Source organism: Sturnira hondurensis, unplaced genomic scaffold (genome assembly GCF_014824575.4).
Source record: "Sturnira hondurensis isolate 20B ecotype Veracruz unplaced genomic scaffold, ASM1482457v3 Scaffold0023357, whole genome shotgun sequence".
NCBI lineage: Eukaryota > Metazoa > Chordata > Mammalia > Chiroptera > Phyllostomidae > Sturnira > Sturnira hondurensis.
This window is the reverse complement of record NW_028095988.1, coordinates 10750340-10768414: the sequence shown is the minus strand read 5'-3', so window position 1 is coordinate 10768414 and position 18075 is coordinate 10750340. Positions and strand designations below refer to the sequence as shown.

At 41.8% G+C, this 18075-nt stretch overlaps 1 protein-coding gene across 2 annotated transcripts in view; it reads right to left on the bottom strand.

The window, feature by feature from the left end:
- SLC7A8 (solute carrier family 7 member 8) overlaps positions 1–11362 on the bottom strand; it is a 50033-nt gene extending 38671 nt beyond the window's left edge. Inside the window, exons 1-2 of one of the 2 annotated variants that reach the window (XM_037037734.1) lie at positions 10889–11362; positions 10470–10645 (exon numbers count right to left, since the gene is read on the bottom strand). In XM_037037734.1, coding sequence (XP_036893629.1) covers positions 10470–10611 — 142 coding nt within the window. In that variant the 5' untranslated portion in view covers positions 10612–10645; positions 10889–11362. Of the gene's footprint in view, positions 1–10469 lie in introns of both variants that reach the window. The other variant, XM_037037733.1, reaches the window with a different exon arrangement.
- Positions 11363–18075: the final 6713 nt, after the last annotated feature.

Here is an 18075-nt window from a genome sequence, read left to right as displayed (position 1 = left end):
TCAAAGAACTTCCTAGGACCTGGAATTACAGGTTTCTAATGCCTAACAGACCCTCAGATCCAAAAGGCTTTGGCCTTCCTTACAAACTCATGCCGGTCTTGATTGTTTTGTAGGCCTGTGCTCAATCCACTGGCCTATACCAGCCAGGGCCTCATGCTGGTCTTGAAATCGAGCTACAGCTCTTCCTGGGGCTTGAAGGTTCTGTCCATTTCCACAGTGTCCAGGGAAAGTGGAGGTGACCCTTCTTTGTGCTTCTCCCATTAAGTGGGTGGGAAGACCTCAGGATTTTCAGGACTGGGAGAACAGTGCAGAAGCAGGGTCTAGTAGGTTGAGGCTGGGCTTTGATCCTCACAGCCCGGAAGCTGACCACGCCTCTCACCCTGTATTACACTTTCGCATCAGGACTATACAAATAACTACCTTACGAGGAGAGCAGGTTAAGACTCTGCCACAGGCCCTGGGAGCTGCCATCTCGCATAGAACACAGATGTGGAATGTGCTCCAGGACTCTGCTGTCTAGCTAGGATTTCTTACTAAAAAGGGAAAGGGCACTTGACTTAGAGTTGGAGGAGCCATTGAATCCTTGCTTTGCTACTCACAAGCCACATGTCCTGAAGTTTTCTGAGGAACCCTCCCTTCATCTGATGAATACGAATAATCACCCTGCCTTGCCTATCTCAGAGAGTTGTAGGGATCAAAGGTCACATATGCGAGGCAGCACTTTATATTCTGTAAAATGCTGGCCCATATGAGGAACTGCTAAGATTTACAGCAATAGGAATAGAGACCATCCCTAGAAGAATCTGAGGCTTGGCTCCAAAATAACAGTGTAGCCCTCACTGTTGTAGCAGTGGGTTGAGCACTGTCCATAAACCCAAAGGTCGTGGGTTTGATTCCCAGTCAGGGCACATGTCTAGATTGTGGCCAGGTCCCTTACTGAGGGGCATGTGGGAGGCAACTGATTGATGTTTCTCTTCCACACTGATGTTTCTCTTCCTCTCTTTCTCCCTCCCTTCCCATCTCTAAAAATGCATTTTAAGAATCTTTAAAAAAATAGGAGTGTAGAGCCAGGATCATAAAGTATTCTCTGAGTCATTTGTCTACTTGTCTAGGCATAAGTTTTAAATGCTGCAGGTGGGCGGCCAACAGGTAATTGCATCTCAAAGAATATTTATGAGCACCCACTCTGTACATGCCTGCTTTAAAAGGTAACTGGGAAGCACTTGTTCACATATGGACATTTAATAATACAGTGGGAGCCAACCACCACCCACCAGCCACTGAAAGACACAGGCATCCTGGCCTGAGGGACTAAGAATGCTGAGCCCGTTGATATGCCCATTAAAGGCTGACATCTGGTCTCCAGTGTCTCCCTGTCTGGTTGGGGAACCAGGCACCAACAATGAAAGGTTTTGTCTACCTCAGAGTTTCTCATCTAGGAACAGTTCTGTGCCACCCTCCCACCCTCAGGGGAAGTAGGCAATATCTGGAGGCGATTTTGGTTGTTACTACTGAAATCTAGTGGGTAGAGACGAGGGATGCTGGTGAACACCCTACAATGTACAGGACAGCCTTCTGTGGGAAAGTAGTACCTGGCCCAAAAGGTAATAGTACCAAGGTTGAGAAAACCTGCTCCACCTTCATGCCTCAAAGTCATCATCTGGATAATCCCTAAAATCCTCTTCAAACTTGAATTTCGAAGATATGGGTGTTTTATTTTTAAGTCAAGCACAAAACTGTATTGTTCATGAGAATAACTCATTTTAAGCTAAAATGTTTAACATTTAATTTAATTTTCCCATTACCATTTATCCTCCCTATACCCTCTTCTACCTCCATCTACCCATCTTCCCTCTAAAATATATTTTTACTGTGAGAAAAAACAATAACATTAAATTTACCATCTTAATCATTTTAAGTATGTAGTTCAGTAACATTAAGTATATTCATATTGCTGGGAAATATCCCAAGTGGATGATTGGTTTTTGACCAACTGCTATTATTCAACACGCACTTTCTAAGCATTACCACATGCCAGGCTGAATGTGTGGGGATGTGAAAATGAGTAGGACTCAGTCCCTGCCATCAAGGAATCGTGTGGAGAAGTGAAGACATGTGCATGGACACAGAGCTGGCAACATTTTAAGATGCATGAGTGCTACTACAACATATGACAAGACATTGTATTACGAATGGAAAGGTGCAGTTTCTACACTTTCCACACTGTGAAAACACTATGGAATTTCCTCAAAAAACTAAAAATGGAACTGCCTTTTGACCTGGCAATTCTACCCTAAGAATCCTGACACACCAATTCAAAAGAAATGATGCACCCCAATGTTCATAGCAGCACAATTTACAATAGTCAAGTGCTGGAAACTGCCTAAGTGCCCATCACTAAATGAGTGATCAAAAAACTATAGTACATTTACACAATGGAATACTACACAGCAGAAAGAAAGAAGGAACCCCTACCCTTCGTGACAGCATGAATGAAACTGGAGAGCATTGTGCTAAGTGAAAAAAGCCAGTCAGAGAAAGGCAAATACCGTATGATCTCACCTATAAAGGGAACTTAATCAACAAAACAAACAAGCGAGCAAAACAGAATCAGAGACATGTAAATAAAGAACAAATTGACAGCAACTTGGGGGAGGAGTGATAACAGGGAAGGAAGGGGAAGGGTCAAGAAACATGTATAAAGCCCCCCATGGATAAAGACAATGGGATTAGGGGAGGATTGAAGGTGGGTGATGGGGGTGGGCGGCGGGGGTGGGACAGTAATGGGGGAAATGAGGAGAACTATAATTGAACAACAATAAAAACATTAAAAAATAAAGAGAAGAGTGTAAATTTAAAAACAAAACATTTAAAAAAGGGAATGGAAAAGGTCTCCGGTATGGGCTCTTCCAAAAAAGCTTCCTGGACAAGAAGTACAAAACAGATGCTGACGAGTAAGCTGACTCAAATCAACAGAAAGAAAAGGAAAGGTATTGGTTGGTTGATAAGCAGGTCAGACTTGGGCTGGACTGGCCACTTGTGATCACCTGGTCAATCTAATCAAAATCTGTGGACCAGAATTAGAAAGTGTGTGTATTTGGGTTAGGGTAAGAGGGGAAGTGGAGGTGGTGGAAAGATGAGCTGAAGGAGAGAAAAAACCACATGTATTGAACATATACCAGAGGACACCAGCTTTATTTTAATACCCCACAAGAAACTTCCATTTTACAGGTAAGTAAACTGATAATTAACTTGTTCCAGGTTAAAAGTTTGTAAATAGGGAAGCAGTTTACAAACCAATACTATCTCTAAAGCCCTTCCTCCTCTGTTGTGCTGGGGATGGTTCCTCCCTTTCCACGCCTCACTGACTTGACACAAGTCATAGAAAAATTTACATCCTTTCTACTTCCAGCATCAGGGCTCAACTTAACAAATGGCTCCTTTTCCCTGAGGCAACCTGATGCGCCTGTATCAGTTGTTTATTAAACACCCTATGCAGAATTGTACTCTAAAGAAGCAGCTAAAAGTATTTATGCATTTCAAAGATGTACAAACGGGCACTTTTAAAATCTGTAGATAACTAAGGAATGTTAGTTATCAGTGATAATGCTGCAGCAATGGTACTCTCTCTGGGAAATCTCCTTTCATCGTGTGCAGCTCAGTGTGAGGCTGCGCTGAACACCCTGAGGTATATTGTGAAACCCTCCCCCTGGAAACCACTGCTAATGCTGAGAATATTTAAAGCGGAGAGTGATCCAATGGGAAGACTTGTGACTGTGACAAAGGATGAGGGGGGGATGAAATGTAATCGATAAAGCTTTTTGGCTCATACTTTATTTCTTCTATAAGTAAAACAGCTTAAAACGGATTTGAAGGATAATTTTGCTTCTTAGAAATAAAATTCAGTAGTGCTCTCAGCACAGAGTCTAGCATATAATGAGCAATAATCGTTTGTTGAATGTGAACTATGGACACATCTTGAATCCTATGACCAATAGCCCCCATCCCTGTGACAGGGAACAGCCTGCAATTTGCCATTCCCAGACCTCCAGGGAGAAGTGACTGGGGGCTGGGGGTGACTCATCTGTAGGTAAGTTCTGGGAGGAGAGCAAGGTATGGTTCTTTTGCTGTGTATGCTCAGCCAGCTGGGACTTAAAAATTGGAATGGAACAGTTCCTAGTCCCTTGGGCTCCTGAATTGTTGTTTTCGGTAGCTCAGAAAATATTCTTAAGATTACACATAAAAAGCTTTTTTTCAGCACCCCCTCACCACCCTAACCAATAACAACAAGAACAACAACAGAAATCCCAGAGGCATTTCTTTGCAGGCAGTGTGCCGCTGGGTTAACCCTCAGAGGAAAGCAGAAAGGACCAAATGCTTGGTAGCCAAGCAACCTGAGCAGTCAACTAGTCTGCCCTATGCCTGCCTGCTGCTTCAAGCAGCCAATTCAGAAAAGTAATACACTATATGGTGTGCACCTCTCAGAGAAGTCTGTCTAATCTGGGTATGGGTATTTCTGTTTTTCTAAATATAATGGGCTATTTGGTTCTGTTTCTTAGATACAGTTTTTTACCTGCTTCATTCCTATTTTCTTTCCCCATTCCTAATCATCTCCTGGTAGTTACTGACCTGTATAACTACTCTTTGAGAGAACATACTTTAGCCCTGCCAGAAGCTGCCTCAGCCACATTGACCCCTGAGTTCCCTGGTTGCTGAAGGCAGGAAGCACGCAACAGGATTCCTGGTCCCAGTCACCCGCGCTCCAGGCTATGGAGCATTTTGATTAAGCCCAGTGGCCTCAGGATTCAGTGACCTGGGTGAAAATCCTGGCCCTGCCATTTCCCAATTACTATTTACTCAAACTTTTTTTTAAGATTTTATTTATTTATTTTTAGAGGGGAAGGAGAGAGGAAGGGAAACATCAATGTATGGTTGCCTTTCATGTGTCCCCTGCTGGGAGTTGGCCTGCAGGGAACCAACCTGCAACCCAGGCATGTGCCCTGACTGGGAATCAAACCATGATCCTCTGGTTCGCAGGCTCGAACCTTTTCTGTTTATAACACTACGTATTTCATGGGATTAGATAAGAATATTGATAAACTACTGATCAGGTATTAGGTATCTGATGCACAATACTGCTCAGTAAGTGGTAGTTACGTATTACGTACTCTCTATTCACCAAGACGAATCTGTTTTTACAAGGCTCCTAGCTGGTTTCTGTCTGAGTTTTCTCTAAGGACAGTGAGAGTTTCAAAGTTGTTTTCATCTTGAATGAATCAAATCCTAATCTCTCTATGCATAAAAAATAATTGAACTACAAACTCAAGAAGCAGTTTTCATACTCTATCCTCCTGGTTAACATCCAGTAGACATTTTAGAGATTAGAAAGCTAATATATCATATTAGAGGCTAAAATGTAAAATCTTCTAAAGTGGTATAAAATATATGGGTCTGAAAGTCTTTTGGGCTTAAAAATTTTCCAAACTGGCCCAGTGCCATTTCATACGGTTATAATTATAGCCAAACTCCTCAATAAACAGCCTTAAAAAAAGGTTTGCCCTTAAATTTTCCATATCAGACATTCATGGTCTTTCCAGACTCCAATGCCCATGTTGTGGTCCTCTATTGCCCACTCCTCCACCACACAATATGCATCAGCCTCCTTCCCTCCTCTCTTGGTCTCTGAGAAATGGGGATGACTAAGAGTTTTGGCCATGGAATCAGACCATCTCAGAAATCAAGTGTGTGACGTTGGGCAAATTACTAGCTCTGTGATTCAACTTCCCCATATTTATCTATTTATCTATTTATTTATTTATTTTTAAGATTTTTATATATTTTTAGACAGAGGGGAAGGGAAGGAGAAAGAGAGGGAGAGAAACATCTGTGTGTAGTTGCCTCTCATGCGCCCCCCCACCAGGGACCTGGCCCACAACCCAGGCATGTGCCCTGACTGGGAATCAAACCTGTGACCCTTTGGTTCACAGGACAGCACTCAATCCACTGAGCTACACTAGCCAGGGCAACTTCCCCATGTTTAAAATAGAGATAGTTAAAATATCTTTTCCCATGGGATTGTGATCAGGATTAAAGAAGGCAATATACATAAAGCATTTATAGTGCAGGAAATGGTATTTAGAGCTCAGTAAGTACTGTTTTAAAACATCTTTTTCGCTGGGAGAGAGTAGTCTAGTAGCTAGACCTGTCTCCAGTATTGCTCTATGGGAAATAGGTCAAGTTCCCCCAGGAACACAAACTATGGTAAAAACAAAATGGTCTGACCTCGTATGAATATTTTTCTTTAGGCTTTGCAGTGGACCTGGTGCCTTTAGACCTAGATTCTAAGTATGTACCTAAGTACATAACTGATATAAAGTGACCCAAACGGCCAGGAACTCTAGGCCTCTTCCATTGTTGGGAAGACTGCTGATCCATAGAGGAATGGTTTGCATGTGGGAGTGTGTTCCAGGCTGGCCAGATCCTGTGGGGGCTGAGCTGACAGACCTCAGGCTTCCCTCTCAAGTCTTCCCGCAGTTGTACCAGGAATACTACCTTCTTCCACCCCAGCCGATAGCCCAACTCCCCTTTAGCCTGGGACACGTCCTTGCTGGGAATACAACAAACACTAACTGCTTCATCCATAAAAATGAATAAGGACATCTTTCCAGGGTCTAAAGGAAAATACCCCTTTCAGGACACAAAAACAGAAATAGCAAAGAATAATTCTTAAGAGCTCAATCCAGGACTCAGACAAGCTCTGGGTTTGAATCTTGGCTTCTGTACTTTTCAGCTGTGTGACCCTCACCATGTTGTTTATCCTTCGGAGCCTCTATTTCCATATCTGGAGGAAGGGTTAATAAGTGTCTACCACATGGGGTTATTGTAAAGGATAAATAAGATACTGTATGTTATATAAGTGGATGAGTGCTTGGTGTATAATAAGTGTTTCATAATGATAGCTAGTAGCTTAGGTATAATTATTAAATGGATTTTGTTGCTCCCTCACATGTTCCTTACATTTTGGGGGGATTTCACATTCATAGAGGAATCTAAGTTCATCTGTCACCAATGGGTTTCCTTACCCAAGCACATGCAGAACAATAGCCTGTTTAGCTTAGGGCAAAGGTGGAGTTAAAGAAACAAGAACGGAACAACCTTATTGTCCAGGTTGATGAAATTACTCCTAGCTTAAAGATTTTCAAACCAGGTTCCCAATAGCCTCTCAGATAAACACTTATTACTGAGTTTACTGAGATAAACACTGTCTTAGGACTTTCGTCCAAGAGTCAATTAAATTCAACAATCACTTGAGTAATTGTTCCATGTCAGGCGCTCTGCTAAGCAATAAAGACTTGGGGATGTATAAGACACATCTTTTTTTGCTCAAGGAAATAACACTTTAGTTATTGCCCTTTTGCCTATAAAATCTCCTCAAATTGTCTTCTCTACTCTATCTTTTTTCACATCCATTAAGATGCTTCTTAATCTAGTTCTGGTTGAGAACCTCTCTCTTTTTATGTTTTCCACCATTCACTTAACTTTGCCTCCTGCATCTCTTACATACTCAATCATAGCATGCATTTTCAATGTTCTCTGTTTAATGCACATGGATTTGATCTCCCCAATTAGATTATAAGGAGCTCTAGGACATGAGTCTTCTATTAGTTCATTTTATACTCCTATAGCACTTGCCATTCTGTTCTTTCTACTTTAGCGCAACAATGATGATTGTGAATGAAGTTTGATGAGCTTGTATGAAATATAGTTTCACTTATCCCTCTAAGTCAACTGTGTACGAGACAGATAAAATTGGGGCAATTGCTACTGTAGCACATCACCTGATTTGCTTAGGAAATTTCCTTTCTCTTTTTGCCTTCTAATTCTGTTTCTTCCATGGTGGTGATGTTGAACACCAGATCACTAAGTTCTGTGTAGAAAATGCCATTTCTGTTTTTGCATTTGGTTTTGAAAAAACTTGAATCACTATCATCCACTTGGAAACTCCTCTAAAAAAAGACAAGGCAGCTGCTCAGCACATTTGTAACTCAACAACCACGCAGGAGTGGAATCAGAAAGGGTTTGGCCCCCATGTTATCCTGAAGGGGAAGCTGGCATCTTATCCTAGCTTAAATGTAGGATAGTGCCCAGTAACTCTACCAGGATTCTCTCATTTTATTTTATTTTTATTATTATTTTTTAATATTTTATTTATTTATCTTTTAGAGGGGAAGGGAAGGAGAGAGGAAGAGAAACATCAATGTATGGTTGTTTCTCATGCATCCCCTGCTGGGAACTGGCCCCTGCCGGGAACTGGCCTGCAACCCAGGAATGTGCCCTAACTGGGAATCAAACCTCGATGGTCTGGTTTGCAGGCCCACTGAGCTACACCAGCCAGGGCCAGGATTCTCTCATTTTAGAAAAATATCCCGATTTCTCTGAAATCACATATTTGGAATCTCTTCTCACCATAGTGCCATCCATGAGGTTGTGGACAAGTCAGCAGTAACAACCACTCATGTTATACTTTTTTATATCTGAACACTCCTGTTTCTTCATAGGCTTAGAAAAATGTTAAAGAAAGACACAAACCAACCTTAGCACATAAGAAAATATCCTCTGCCCTTGAAAACCTGCTCATGTGTCGGGGTGGGTGAGCAAAACTCAGGCAGGAAGAAGGCAGTTGTGCTTGAGTGTGTGAGTGTGCACATTTGTGTATGAATCAGAACCTTTCCAAAGGGAGGAAAAGGCTTAATCCTATCAAACTGGTGAAAGAGGTAACAGACGCTGAGCTATTTATAGATCTTAAATTGGCATGTGCGGTACATATTGAGTACTTTGCTGATCTAATTTTTTAGAGCACTTGGGATGAAGGACAGGCAAAGAAAGGATAATGAGAGATTCAGATCAGGACTATAGTTTTAAAAATAACATTACTTTCCCTATAACCGTAGATGTCTAGAAAACCTCCCACAATCAGAGAATTAAACAAGATGGGATTCTATTTTAAAAACAGGGTGGAGATAATTATCACTGAAGTCTGGGTGTAGGGGTGAAGAGGATTATCTGAATACTGTACTGATTTTATTTGATTTCAAGGGTGTTCTCCAGTGTCACTATTGCGCAGGCGCCAAAAATGTCTCTGCGCCACCACATGGACCATCAGGTCATCCAGAGAAACTGGTTCGTGGGGCACCGAGGAACAATAAGCCTTCAAAAAGAACTCTGGAGAAATGACACAGAAGCATATCCAACCTCTCTGACCTGCTCTCCTTTCCATGGGGAGAAGGTTAAGCCCTCTGTCAAAGACAGCAGAAGAAACTCTCTCCCTCTGAAGTGAGGACAGTAATGCGCCATTAAGGAGGAGGAAGTATTTTCTAGAGATGAAGCCATATTTGGGCCCCCGTGCTGAATGGAGTACAGTTAGGGGTTGGAGTGGCCTGAACTGGCACTCCCAGGGACACCCAGCTCCCCAGTTTGAAAGTCTCTTAGCTGGGATGAATTTTAGCCATCAGTTCTTTTTTTCAAATTAAGTTAATTATTTTTAATTTTTTTTTAGATTTTTATTTATTTTTAGAGAGAGAGGAAAGGAAGGAGAAAGAGAGGGAGAGAAACATTGAAGTGTAGTTGCATTTCACATGCCCCCTACTGGGGACCTGGCCTGCAACCGAGGCACGTGCCCTGAGTAGGAATTGAACTGGTGACCTTTTGTTTACAGGCCCATGCTCAATCCACTGAGCCAGACCAGGCAGGGGGCCATCAGTTCTATCTTGACTGCACATTCTAGTTACTTTCAGTTCCGTTTGAGAACCTCACAGGGTTAAGAGACAGGGAGACTTCACTAGGCAACTAGAGAAAGTGCACACTAAACATTTACAGAAAGGCACAATCTGTCTCTTCTTCCATAATATGTTTCCTCATCTGTGAAATGGGAGTAAGAGCCCTGACACATTTATTTCACTAAAAGCTGCCTAAGGTGGAAAAGCTATAGAAAGGCAAGGTAGTATTATGGCCATTGTAGCTATTTTTATTATTATGTATCTCTGTAGGCCCATAGTTTCATATAACATAAAACAACAAATATCTACTAAAAGCTAGTCTAGAGTCTGGGAGGAGATGGCTGCATGAAAACTTGTTAAAACTTGAGGTTCCCCAGCCCCTCCTTGAGCCTACTGAGTCAGAACCTTCAAGTGGGGAGCCGGAAGACCTGTATTCTTTTTTAAACAAGCTCTCAGGCAATGCTGACCTTCAGCCAGGTGTGTGATCCCTATTTTGCTCATTCTATGAACACTGGATAAAATTGTTCAGCTTGGTTTAAACAACACTTGACCAGCAGCAGGCGAGCTGCAGCATTACAGTACAGGTGACTGACAAACATTTTCTAAGGGAATAGGAAGCAAAAACAGTACTTTAGAGGGGTTAAGTTTCCACAGAAGGACCACCAAGAGGGGGAAAGAAGGAATTGCACTCACCCACAATGATACCGCAAGCACTGACCAATCCAATCTCCTTCTTCAGGGCTACTCCGCCCTCTCCCTCTCTGGGCCCAGTTTCTGACTCGCTCCCACCTGGAGCTGTTTCGGTGCTGTTTCGGTGCCTGGCTCCTTTTTCCATCTTAATAGAATTTCAGTCTCCGAAAGATATCTTTCAAAGTGCGAATGGGTATGAATATATTTATAGAACGAGCCTTCCAAATTAAAATGTCTTCTCTCGAAATAAGGGCCACTCCTACCCTCTTAAAAAAAAACACAGGCAGATAAAAGAGCAAACTGAAAAAATATCTACTCTGTATTGACACTTTCTTGTCACTCGTGCTTACAAACCAGGAAAATGTTGTTAACGGGGGGGGGGGGGGAGACACAGATATTTAAATACGAAAATATAACTGTACCGGCTACTCCGGCTGGAATTTTCCTGGAGGGATGTAGATCTTCAGAAAACAGGAGGGTTCTTCAGTGTTCAGGCAGCGGCTGATTTCAGACACTTCAAAAAGGGAGAGTCTGTATTTCCCTCGGCTCGCCCCCTAAGAAAACAGATTTTTACCGCCCCCCAGCCTTTTCTTTTAGGAGGATAAAAGTACTTTTCATTAACTGGAGGGGGGAAAGGCAATCCTCCAGCCCTTCTTTTGCAGAAAAGCAACTGTAGATCCGACCGGTTTGCTCTGGATCTTGTTTCCACCTGGTGTGGGTTTCTTTTCCTTTCCCCGTCTTCTGCCTTCCGATTTTTCCAGATGTCCTTTTCTGTCTCTCTGGTCCTGTCCTTGTTTTCTGTCTTCCAATCTCCGTGCTCACGGCGCAGACCACCCCATCTCTCTCGGTTTTCGGAGAATGGCTCCGGCACAGCGGAACGTGCTTCCCTTTTCGCCTGTGGTTTTATATGCTGAGCTAGCTCCGCCTTCACTCCGTCCATTCCTCTCCCATCCTCGCTCGTCCCCTCCCTCTTCAATTTAATATTAGCACTCAGCCTCCAAAGACACAGAGAAAATGGGTTAAAATATTTCTCCTCGTCATCGTCTCTTTTCCTCCATGTCAACTGTTCCAGGAGAGTTGATTAACTAGTAGAGAGTTACAGGTCATACAGCTTTTATAAATGAGGAACTAGTTGTGCAGATACTTTAATGCAATCAGAAAGACACTGGTGAACGCACTAAAATATTTATGTCTGGATCATTTGAGGATACTAGAGAGAAGGTTGTAAGGTCATCATCTTCAAGTTTCTGAAAGGAGGAGAAGATCCACCTGTGGGGGGTGGGAAATGGAAAGAATGAAGAATAATGGGCCCTGGCTGGTGTAGCTCAGTGGATTGAGCAAGGGCCTGTGAACTGGGGGATGGCCGGTTAGATTCCCAGTCAGGGCACATGCCTGAGTTGCGGGCTGGGTCCCCAGTGGGGGTGGGGGGCGCACAAGAGACAACCACACATTGATGTTTCTCTCCCTCTTTCTCCTTCTCTTCCCCTCTGTAAAAATATATATTTTTTAATCTTAAAAGAAAAAAAAGAATGGAAAAGAGGTTCTTTATAATCCTGAACTGTGAAGAGTATAGTGGAAACAAGCTCTCCAGGAAGAGGTAATGACTTCACTGCTGGCGGCTCTTATTTAGTGTTAGCTGAGACAGGAAAAAAATGGCTCCCACCCTGCCTCCAGGAAAGAATGACACAAAATCTAGTGGAATGGGGCCTTTCACAGTTTCTAATATTTTTGCATCTATAAATTATTTGAAAGGCAGACTGAGGAGGGGTAGGAAATTATCAGCACCTCTCTGATCATGAAGCAGATTGTTGGTGTTAAGAGAAGACTAACTTATGACCATATGATATTGTGTCTTGGCTTCCCTGAAGAATTTCACCCAGAAACTTCTGCCTGAAGCATGAGAGCAATGATGTCTATTTATAATTGCAAAGTACTTTGAAAAAACAGCAAAAAGCAATATAGCAGAAAACAAGAGAAACCTAAACTAAAATTATTTTGAATGTGCATTAAATATATTACTCAAAAATATTTGATTTTAAAGCAGGTCTAAAAACCAAAGTTCCCCAAGCTAACCACTAAGTACAGAAATTTGGCCTTGCTTTTTGGGAATATGTTCCAAAAGATTTTGATTTTTTTTTATCTTCACCCTAGGATATGTTTACTGATTTTAGAGAGAGAGAAAGAAACACCAATCTGTTGCCTCCCATACACACCAGACCACAGAGATCATATCTTATATCCTGACCAGGAAATTGAACCTACAACTTTTTGGTGTATGGGACAACACACCAATCAAATAAGCTACCTGGCCAGGGCAAAGATTTTGACTTTTAAGGAAAATAAATTCTCCTTTAAAATGGGGATATTTGAGCTATGGAGTAAAGTGCGTTAATAATCAGTCTTTTCTACTTTGTTCTTTGATCCACTCAGGAGGTATGAAGAGATTTCAAAGGTTAAAAGTGCAACTCCTTCTCCTTCTCTGCCAGTTCAAGACACTGTAAATTGAAAACCTCAGCAAAGAAAAGGAAAGAGGGGGTGGTGTTGTAAAAAGTATTTTTAACAAAAAGAACAGACAAAGAAGGGAATATATAGCAGAAAACTCCATAGGTGGGATGAATTATGGGAAGTGAAATATTTTGAATTGCCTTTGGCCTTTCCTGACAACACTAGAAAGCATTGGGAGAAAATTTAATAGATTCATTTTTAAACAATATGATTTGAGGGCTTCTGATCAAATTTCAGCATCAAGGTATAAAACAAATTTTCCTGCTTTTCAAACATAAGTTCTTTCAGTTATGTTTGCACTCTAATTTAAATTAAGTGGAATTATGAGATAAAACATGAATGCAATGAATAGTAGGTCTGTTGCCCAAACCAGTGCAAACTGACTACAATATGGTCAACTTCAGCCATTTTAATTTATGAATGTAGAAGGTAAAAAGGGTGGGGTGTGTGTAGTCAAATATATTCTTGGGATATCGTGGTATGAAGCACACCAAATTGGAAAGGAAGTGTTGGTGAAGATTAATATTTCTATTCCTTTAGTATTTAGCTATGACTGTCTATTAGTGGTACCATGTAAAAGCTAGGAAAAGACTCTCCTCCCGTTCCTCAAAAGGACCATTTATATATATTACATGGTTCTCTTCAGGTTGGGATGCTTTGTTAATTAAACCCTAAGTGTGTTAAAATTTCATGACTAACATTCAACATAGGAGAGAAAAATTTGGGGGTGAGGCATGTTAAGAAAAATCTACAGAAATGATTAATTGGAATTTCTTAAATTTTGAGCACTAAATATTTTTTTATTTATAACTCTATTCTACATTTGGCTTTATATATATTATTTTACTTTCTACATTTAAATAGTGCTTTACCATCTACAGATTGTTTTGTGGATGATATCTCAATTCTTTTTCTCCTCGTTGAACACTTTGGGTAGACAAGGCAGTTATTTTTTCCTATTATAAAGATCAGACAGCCAGGCTTAGAGAAGTGTCTTGCCTGAGTCGAAGACAAGACACTTAACTTATTCATGGACAAGGTGGGTATCGATGGTTTACACTGAGAACTTTTCTCACGACACTATAGCTCTTTGCGGATGCCTCAACTTCCTTTTTTAAAGAAAATAGAAGACCCTTGGATAAGGTCATGTCCAGCTCTTCTTGAGCTGGTGTCGTAACTGTCTCTTTTAGTGACCCGTCCTGAAGCCAACACTTAACATCTGTTCAGTGTGACCTATAGGACTTAATCTGCCCTTTCCAGTCCTCCACCTCAACATTTGGTTAGGTCATTTTTCAAGTACGTTAGTACAACTCTGTTTCCAATATATGAGTGACTGTTTCCTATAGTTGTGCATGTTTAAGATGGAAAGAAAAAGAAATTGGTTCTTTTAACCAAGGAAAGGCCAGAGGGTCATTTCCTTATGCAGGTGCATTTAGGAAGAGAAAGGCTGTGTGAGGCTGACACCTACTGCACAAAGAGGAATACGGGATGGGACGTGCTACTTGTATACCAGTTAAACAAAAACACAGTCATGTTCCAATATATTCTCTTTTTGAAATAACAGGTAAGAAATATCTGTTAATGCAAAGAAATAGAGCACAAAGCTCATTCACCCCGTTCTTCATTTTTTTTCTGGACCCAATAAAGAAGTGCTCTATTCTTGTTCTTTGAAATCTGAGGTCACTAATAGAGGGCCCAAATCTTTTGCTGGAAGAAAGTCGCAGTCACAGTCTATGCTCCCACTGCACTCTTCTTCTTGCACCTACATGCGCAGAGTCAAAAGGAAACCCTGACTTCAATTAAAGCCAGCTCTTTTCCTAAAGTCCCAGTGATCACTGCCTATGATTGAACAGTGGCTTCCTGAGCTAGTGGTTCTGGGAGCCTTTGTTTCATTAAAAATGGAAAGTAGACAAAAATTAGTGAGCAAAGATGAAGGAAGAAAATAGAAATTGCCAAAACAGGTCAGAATGAAAAGAAGATAAGAGAAAATGTGGAGATGCAACCAGTTAATAAGTTCTTTTTAGTGTATGCTGTTTGCCTTTTGGACATATTCATAAGTTCAAAGGGAGTTGTATTGTTTAGGGTTTATGCAGTCCTGAGAATTTTGATGAGGCGAACTTCTTTTGTTGTGATGGTCAATTAATTCATGCTCTTCTGGAGAAAATGATGAATCCTTGCTCTGACACTAGAAATAAAAATTCCAGCAAATTACTCTTCTGTCTGCTGCACATGCTTGGATTCCATGGAGCCAGCCCAGCACTAGTGGGAACAAAATAAAGATGCATTTCCTAAGGCAAGCTGCACGTTCTTAACTCTTTGGCTGAGCCCACTCAGTCGTGGAGCCTTGGTATTATCTAAGGATTTAGGTGACTCCAGTTCTGAGTGTTTAAACATGGAAACTTTCATTTCTTAATGGTTTTTTACTGAGGGTTATTCTCTACCAAAGATCAGGGCTCTTATTTATTTAATTTAAAAAAGAGTAGAAAGAATAAAATGAGGAATCTTTATTGATAGCTAAAAAAACAATATGCTGTTGCTTCTGACAATGCAGTACATATTGAAAAAGCACAGCTGCTTTTAAATCTAACACAATACAAAAGCAATTAGGCACCCAACAAATGCCTTTCACCATAATCAACTACAAAAATGAACATTGTAAAAAGATATGCCTTCCTCTTCCAGACTATGGCTAATACACCAAAAAATAAAATATTGTCCCCATAGTTAATGAAAAGTGTTTGCTTTGGGGGCTATAAAATAATAATATCCCTTGAGTTCTGGCCAAGATGGAGATGTAGGTAGAAATGTTGTGCTTCCTAACACAACCAGAAGAAGCATAACAACCAATTTACAAACAATAAACAACCAGAAGTGCCTGAAAATCAAACTGTGTGGAACTCTGACAACCAAGGAGTTAAGGAAACATTCATCCAGACCTGTAGGAGGGGTGGAGATGAAAGACAGGTGGGCAGAGAGGACACGTGGCAAGGCAGTGGACCATGAGGGCGAGGAGGGGCTGGTTGAATGGGAAACTAAACGCTGAAGGCTAGCTGTAAAATACTGTGGGGGTTGTAATGGTGGGAGAAACTCCCAGTCTCACAGGAGAATTTGTTGGAAAGTGGGGCTAGAGTGGAGCAAATGAGCAACATTGTTCCCTCTCAGACCCCTCCTCCATGTACAGCACCACAACACAGCAAAGAGGGTTGCCCCACCTCCAGTGAATACCTAAGGCTCTGCACCCTTATGACGTAACAGGTAGACAAAGAAATTGGCCCAGATGAAAGAACAGATCAAAATCCCAGAAAAAGAGCTAAGTGGCAAGGAGAAAGACAACCTATCTGATGCAGAGTTCAAAACACTGGTAATTAAGATGCTCACAGAACTGATTGAGCTTGGTCACAAAATGAAGGAAGAAATGAAGGCGACTCTAAGTGAAATAAAGCAAAATACACAGGAACCCAACAGTGAAGGGGAGAAAACCAGTACTCAAATCAACGATTTGGAACAAAAAAAGAAATAAACATCCAACAGGAACAGAATGAAGAAATAAGATTCAAAAAAATGAAGAAAGGCTTAGAAACCTCTGGGACAACTTTAAGTACTCTAACATCTGAATCATAGGGGTGCCAGAAGGAGAAGAACAAGAGCAAGAAATTGGAGGCTTATTTGAACAAATAATGAAGGAAAACTTTCCTAATCTGGTGAAGGAAATAGATATGCAAGTCCAGGAAGCTCAGAGTCCCAAAGAAGTTGGACCTGAGGAGGAACACACCAAGGCACATCATAATTAAATTACTCCAGACTAAAGATAAGGAGAGAATCTTAAAAGCAGCAAGAGAAAAGGAGACAGTTACCTACGAAGGAGTTCCCACAAGACTCTCAACTGATTTCTCAAAAGAAAACCTTACAGGCAAGAAGGGGCTGGAAAGAAGTATTCAAAGTCATGAAAGGCAGGGACTTACATCCAAAATTACTCTTTCCAGCAAAGCCATCATTTAGAATGGAAGGGCAGACAAAGTACTTCCCAGTAAGGTCAAGTTAAAGGAGTTCATCATCACCAAACCCTTGTTATATTGATACAGGGTGCAGCCAAGGGGGGCCCAGAAAAGATTTGGAATGGTGTCCAGAACTCAAAGTGTACAGGAATATTGGAGGAAATATTAAGGTATCCTCACCCCCCCCCCCCCCCACAAGCTGTCAGTTGGGGGAAGGGATGAATGGAGCAGGGCCATTGAGAGCAGTTTTGCAGCTAACCTCTGGAATGGTCATTTAACATATCTATAACCTTTAACTGGTTTCATAGATATGTTAAAGAGCTGTGGCCAAGTTTTGGGCAGGGAGAAGTGAGTGGCTGCTACCCAGGCTAGAATTGGGAGCTGCTTCTCTGAGAGAGGGCCTGCTTGAGAGCCATGTGGCTTTAGCAGAGTGGGGTCTACCCAGGCTGGAATTGAAAGCTGCTTCTCGGAGAGAGTGCCTGGGAGAGAGCTATGTGGCTTTAGCAGAGTGAGGACCCCCTCTTGGCCAGATGAGGGGGAGAGCCACACTATTTAGAAAGATGTAGACCCCTGTAGCCATTAGGAGGGAGAGCCATGCAGTTTCAGCAGAGTGCAGACCCCCTCTTGGCCAGGTGAAAGAGAAGACCACGCAGCTTTGCCAGAATGGAGATCCCTGCGGCCAGGTGAAGAAGAAAGACGCGGCTTTGGTAGAAGAGGCCCACGCAGCTTTGGCGTGCTCCCTTTGGCCGAGTGGCCTGGAAAGCAGGAGAGACTTTGACTAGGACTTGGTACAAAGAACTCTTGCCGGTGAAAGGTGCCGCATGACTTTGGATTACTTGGAGATCCTGCCTGGACAGGCAGGCGACACAGCTCACGTGCCAGCGGCCTGGGAGAAAAACGGACGTGTGCTCTTTTCCTGATTTACGGTACCCGGAGTTGGGACAGTGGGAGAAGGGAGCGCTGTGTGTGTGTGTGTAGGTGTATATCCTTAAAGACTTTAATATTTTAAGGAAGGCATTAGGCCTAAATAGCATTAAATAAACATTTTGTTTCCTTTTCACAAATCTCTGGCATTGAGAGATGTGTTTCCAATTGGCGGCGGACAGAAG